The 6,234-nt window shown below is 49.2% G+C and overlaps 1 protein-coding gene across 1 annotated transcript; it reads left to right on the forward strand.

The window, feature by feature from the left end:
- The first annotated feature begins 235 nt into the window (after positions 1-235).
- Positions 236-5,446, forward strand: BOD1 (biorientation of chromosomes in cell division 1). The gene is made up of 4 exons (XM_009099310.3): positions 236-451; positions 1,475-1,599; positions 3,277-3,477; positions 4,617-5,446. Exons 1-3 carry the CDS (start codon positions 260-262, stop codon positions 3,473-3,475), a joined length of 516 nt encoding a protein of 171 aa, XP_009097558.2. The 5' UTR covers positions 236-259; the 3' UTR covers positions 3,476-3,477; positions 4,617-5,446.
- The last annotated feature ends 788 nt before the right edge of the window (positions 5,447-6,234 follow it).

Here is a 6,234-nt window from a genome sequence, read left to right on the forward strand (position 1 = left end):
ACCGCCATCCCCTCACAGCCGCCGCTGGATGCGGGGAGGGTCCTCACCGTCCCTTGAACTACAACTCCCAAAATACATCGCGACAGCAACGCGCCCGCCTTTCCACTGCCTAGCGGGGCCGCGCCGCGCTTCACGCTGGGATTTGTAGTTCTAGGAAGTACCCAGCTTATAGCATCATTGTAAAGGGGAACTCGCCTCCCCGTGATGCAGCGCGACGCGGTGACACCATCGGCGCGCGCCGGCGCGGAGGCCGCGGGCGATGTCGGAGAGCGGCGGCGGGGCCGCGGCGGGCGCGGGCGGCGGCGCGGGGGCCGCGGGGCCCGGCACCACCGACCCCGGCTCGCTGCCGCCCGGGGACCCGCAGCTCATCGCCATCATCGTGGAGCAGCTCAAGAGCCGCGGCCTCTTCGACGGCTTCCGCCGAGACTGCCTGGCCGACGTGGACACCAAGGTACCGGGGCCGGGCAGCGAGCCCAGGCCCTGCCCGCTCCCGCCGCGCTGGGGCCGCTCCCGGCGGATCCCCCGGGCACAGAACGGGCCCAGCCTTTCGTCTCTCAGCCCAGGCTTTCCTGGGAAAACACCTTCCCTTAGGAACAGTGCTGCTCCTAGCCTGTATTTCAAAAATTCCCATATTCTCAAACGTCCCTATAGTCTCAAACCGAACCTTTAACCTTTGTTTCTTGAGTAGATGACCCCAGAGTGTTTGACATTAATTTTTCTCAGCTACAATGAACTCGTCATCATTTGCTGCCAGTATTGAATTGGACTTTCAGTATAAAGTTGGATTGTTCTCAGCGACTGTCAAAATTCAACATTTTTTGTTGAATTTTGTTTTCCCAAAGCTTTTGTTTCCAGCAGAGCCCCGTCCTGGGATCTGCCATCCTCACCCAGAGCAGACACATCAAACTCTGAAATATCCCTGTTTCCTTCTTGTCCTTCCCTTGCATCCAGGATGTGAATGGTCCTGAGCATTTATATGGATTTATTAGTTAAGTTCCTGTTCAGTGGAATTAGATTCCCTCTGATAAAACTCAAATAATTATAATTATCTTTAAAATTACAATTTTATATTTTTATTCTTATCTTCTCTGCTAGTGCCACAGAAGCAAATAATTCAAGTTTTTGTTTAGTGGGAGCATTGCTCAGCCAATTTCCTTGGAATTCTGGGGTGGAGGCTTTCCAGACAACAAGAACTCTGCTTAAACAACCTCTGTCTGCACAGTTTGCATTGCACTACAATTTCAGCCCCAATCTACTCAGCTGTTTGAATTATTACAACACTGAGAGTTCTGTGCAATTTTCCAGTTGTGTTCTCAGGGAAAACAGGATTATCTTTGTTCAGAGAGTGAGAGGAGGGACACACAGACAGCAGGGCAGTCTGTGTGTGACAATAGCTGCACTGTGCAGGGCTCTGGCAGGGGGTTGTTGGGAGCTATTTGAGCTGTTGAACTGGCTTTATTTTTATTTTTTTTAGCCAGCCTATCAGAACCTGAGGCAGAAAGTTGACAACTTTGTCTCGACCCACCTGGACAAGCAGGAATGGAACCCAGCCATGAACAAGAACCAGCTCCGGAACGGGCTGAGGCAGAGTGTGATCCAGTGAGTAAGCAGCAGCCTGCACAACAAGTGGGATTTTATGAGCCATAAACCACCTCAGGCAAGGCAGAACTGGCAGAATTCAGGTTGTCCCACCACTTTCTGTGGTCCTCCCTGAGTTTCATTGTTAGAGTCAGTGCAGGCTGAGCTCTCCCCAAAATGCACATTATTGCTCTGCCTGAAATGGGTGGGTTTGAGTGCTGAAATATTTCTGTTTGCTGTCCAAATGATTGCTGCAAAAATGCTGTGCCTGCTGTACTGAGCTGGATGATCTTGATCTTAACTTCCAGGAAAGAGATGAGCCTTTAAATATTATCTAAAGAAAGAGTCCTGAGGATGCCAAAGGTTTTGTGCCCCAGCCCCTGTCACAGCAATCTCTGCAGCAGTTCCTGTCCAGCTGATTCAGACTCTGCACTGGGGAACCACCAGGATGAGAGGGCTGGGGCAGCTCTGCTGGGAGGAAAGGCTGGGAGAACTTTGGGGTGACCTCAGTGTGCCCTCACAGTGCCTGAAGGAGCCAACAAGATGGAAGGAGAATTTTTACAAGGGCCCCTGGAGGGACAGGACAAGAGGGAGTGGCTTCAACTAAGAGAGCAGGGCTGCAGCAGATACTGGGAATAAATCATCCCTGTGAGGGTGGGCAGGCCCTGGCACAGGGTGCCCAGAGCAGCCTGGATCCCTGGCAGTGCCCAAGGCCAGGCTGGACAGGGCTGGGAGCAGCCTGGGAGAGGGGAAGGTGTCCCTGCCATGGCAGGGGTGAAATGGGATGAGAGTTAAAGTCCCTTCCAACCCAAACCACTCTGTGACTGACAGTTCACACTGCTTCCCAGAGCTGCTGAGATTTAATCAGGGAGAGGAGGATGAGGTATTGCACAAAATGTTGTAAAGAACAGCCCCAGTCCTTGGCAGTCTGAGCAGTCCCTGTCACTCCTGGAGGGGCAGGGCTGAGCCCTGGGGGTGTCCAGCTGTGTGTCCTGCCCACCCAGGCTGCTGTTACCTGCAGGTGGCAGGAGCTGCCCTGTCTCTGCATCCTTCACAGCCTCATCATCCTGAGGCTCCTCTCCCAGTGCCATGAACATCTCCATTTCCTGGCCCTGCTCCCTCCCAGACAGCCTGTGCCCCACCATCCAGGGGCCTGACACAGCCCCTGCAGGCACTTCAGCTCCTGCTGCTCAGCCCAGAGCCTCTGCTGTGTGCTCACTGCCTTGTTTTTATAACTCATACCCTTTTATAATTCATTCCCATCTGGCTAGACTGTTACAAGGATCAAGTGACAGTCCTGTTCTGAGGGGGCAGGCCTCTTCTCCCTCCACTCAGCCAAAAAAAAAGCCTTTGCTCTCACCTGCCCTCCTCAGAATAGCTTATTTCTCTTCTTGGGCCAAAATGTGTTTGTTTGCTTTCATGTTGACCTGGTTTCCACAGGAGCTCTGTTAAAAGTGGCTCTTGGCCAAGGTGTCATTTAAGTACCTGGGAGACCAGATGTGAGTTGTTAATTCTGTAGGGAGCAGGGAGAGAAATAGGTGAGTGAAACAAGTCCCTGTTAAGGATCTCCTGAGTAGGCTGCAGTTCTCACCATGTTAATGCTAATTGCAGTTGACAGGAGGGCTCTGGAGAGTTTCTGGAGGAGATTGGGGAGAAGTTTGTCAAAGGAGCTGAATGACTTCTTTGTCTTTGTTCAAGGTCAGGAATGCTGGAAGCTGGAGTGGACAGAATTATTTCTCAGGTGGTGGATCCAAAACTAAACCACATCTTCAGGCCTCAGATAGAGAGGGCGATTCATGAATTTTTGGCTGCACAAAAGAAAGAGGAAAATGTGCCAGCTCCTCCTCCAGAGCCTGAGAATAAAGATCCTCCTGCTCCATCTCAGGATGCCTCCTAAAGGTCTGGTATCTCTGCACTTAGTGCTGACATTCCTTGTGCCTCATCTCTGTATTTGTACAGTGCAAGATAGAGGCCTTGGCAGGGGGGACACTTTGATCAGCAGCCTGTTGTCATTGTCACACAGCCCTCTGCCACTCCAGTGCCTCTAAAAATAACTGTGACTAAGACATAAGGGTGATGTAAATCAGCTATCAAGGAACACTGTGCACTCTGCCAGAGCTGGGTTTGGATCAGCCCAAAAGGCCTTCTATTCAAAAAAAAAAAAAAGGAAAAAAGAAAAAGCATGTCCAGCAGCATGGAAGTGGCTGGATTGCCTTCAGAACTGTATCAAATGGATAAAAAATATCATGTACTGAAACACAGTGAGAATAGAGTGGTGACAAGTTATTGTGGCTTAGCATTGAAAGTTTTGGGTATCTCTGCTTCAGAACAAACACTGGAGTGTTGAATTGTCACTGACCAAAATAGTCCTGCTGGAGTAAGGGCAGCATCTCTGGGGGTGAAAAACTGTTCACTCCAAAACTGATTTAAATAGAACAACCTGACTCTTCCAGCTGCAAGGACTGAGAGTGCCTTTGTGGCAAACAAGTTCATTCTGGCTTTTGTGATTAAAATAACTCCAGGGGCCTCAGGGGGCCATAACTGCTCCTCTGTCTTAGCACAAGGTGTGCCCATCTTTGCAAGGCTGCAGAGGCTGATTTGGATATTGAGGAACCACTGCCTCGGTGGGAAATTTCACTCTGCAGCTTTGCTGGGGGACTGAAAACCATGCTGCAGGAAAGGCAGTTAATTGTCAGTTGTTCCATCTGCCAGGGCTTTCTGAGCAAAAATGCTCCATATAACCTACAGCTGATTTATTTAGGAGGAATAAGAACCTGCAGTGGCTGTTCTAATGCTTGGAATTGTCAGAGCAACCAGCATGGGGGTTTAAGTGGCTGTGCTATCACCCGTTGTTTGCTTGTGACTCGCAGCTTTAATGCCTTGAATTTTTGCATTTGTCTGGTTCAAGTTTAAAAGTCCATTTATAACCCACAGCAAAGTGCAGTTGTTGATCTATCCTAATCTACCCTAATGCACTGACTTGTGAAGGGGCTTTTACATCCTCTAAAATCTTTTTTTTTTTTTTTATTTCCTTGCAGGGAGATCCTGCTGCTGAGCAGCTGCAGTTGCAACATGCCCTGTTAGACTGGCAATGGATTCCTTGTTCCCTTTGGTGCAGGGTTGCTGTCTGCCAAAGATGATTAACCTTTATTAGGCCTGTGGGAAATAGGCACTGAAATGGGGAAATTCAGGTGCACTTGGAGTTCTGCCTGTGGAGGGACAGCCCAAGTGTGGAGAGATTTTTGCTGTGAACTGCAGCATGTATTCATTAGTCATGCCTTTGGGCAAGGGGGTGGGAAGGGAAAAAGGGAGTTGTCTGCTGTCTGGAGGGAGTGGGGAAGAGGGTTGAGGTGCTACAAGGAGCACAGAGAAAGGAAGGAGGGTTTGGGGGTGGGGGTGTTTTTTGGAGACCAAGTAGAGCTGTCAGGTTTGCTTTGATAGAAGCCTTGTGTGCCTGTACTGGTTACAGGGAGCAGCAGGTGCCAGGACAGGTGGAACTCACTGCACTGCCTGCTTTGGGAAAGGAATTTCCTGTTCAAAACTGGAGCTGAAGCTTCAGGATCCACTATCCAGATCAATTATTGAACACAGGAATGCGTTTACAGTTGGCTGTGCCCATAGCTGATGCCACTCCTGTTTCCCAGGGTGCTCTGGGGAGCAAAGGGCACACCAGAGTGTGGAATCAGGTGGAAATTTGTCTTTTTCTGCTTGGAAGACTTTTCTTTCTCAGGTGCCTGGTGGAAACTGTCCTATGCTTTCAGCTTGAATGCATGCAGTGTCCTCTGGATGACAGTCAAATGGAGAATGTGATAACCTGTTCTGCCAGCAAATGTCCACACCTTTTTGCAATAAAACACCTCAAAAAGCATCTCTGAGGCTTGGCTTCTTCAGCAATTTTTCTTAAGGAGAAACTATTTAAAGAAATGCAGGAGTCCTGATGGCTGGAACCCCAAGGAAAGTGTGACCTTAGACATTTTATGGGTTAATCCAGGTTTAACAACCTGGCCTTGTTTCTTGTCATGAAATAAGATAATTTTAGTATCCTTTCCACAGAAGATGTTTCAAAAAAATGTAAAATATTGTGAGGATTGTGTGAGTAAAGGGTTCTCTCCTGGATGTTGGTTTGGGGGTTAAAGACTGCTCCAAATGTGTAATAAATGTTTTCCCTTAGGGAAAACTCCCTTAAGGGCAGCTCTTGACAGAAAAGAACCTTTTACCTCTGGATAGGGTTCCCAACCACTTCTTTGGAACTGAAACATTTATTCAGTGGAAAAAGTTCTTCAAGAGTTTCGAAAGAGCAATGAAAAGGATTCTGACTGTGCTTAGGCACATTCTGGATGACAGCAGGAGCAGTCAGGGAGCAGGGACAGGAGCTCAGGGTTTTTTTGTAGCAAGTCAAGCTGGATTTACTGCAGTGAGGAGGGCACCTGAACCTGCATTTCCTACCTGACAGCTGCTTTAAGAGATGAGTGAAGGAGAATAGACTCAGCCAGGGTAGTTTTTAAAAGGCTTTTCCATTGTTCTGTCTGTGTTAACCCTGAGCTCTGACACTGCTGTGCCTTTGGTGGGGCCCAGCCTGTGCACAGCTCCAGTGGCTGTGGAAACCTTCAGATGACAACAGAAGCACCTGAAGAGTTAGGGCAGCCACTTAGGGAT

Source organism: Serinus canaria, chromosome 13, assembly GCF_022539315.1.
Source record: "Serinus canaria isolate serCan28SL12 chromosome 13, serCan2020, whole genome shotgun sequence".
NCBI lineage: Eukaryota > Metazoa > Chordata > Aves > Passeriformes > Fringillidae > Serinus > Serinus canaria.

Coding starts and splice junctions, on each gene's coding strand:
- BOD1 (XM_009099310.3), top strand. CDS start 260: ATGTCGGAGAGCGGCGGCGGGGCCGCGGCGGGCGCGGGCGGCGGCGCG. Junction 452..1,474: donor TGGCCGACGTGGACACCAAG/GTACCGGGGCCG, acceptor TATTTTTTTTAG/CCAGCCTATCAGAACCTGAG. Junction 1,600..3,276: donor CTGAGGCAGAGTGTGATCCA/GTGAGTAAGCAG, acceptor TCTTTGTTCAAG/GTCAGGAATGCTGGAAGCTG.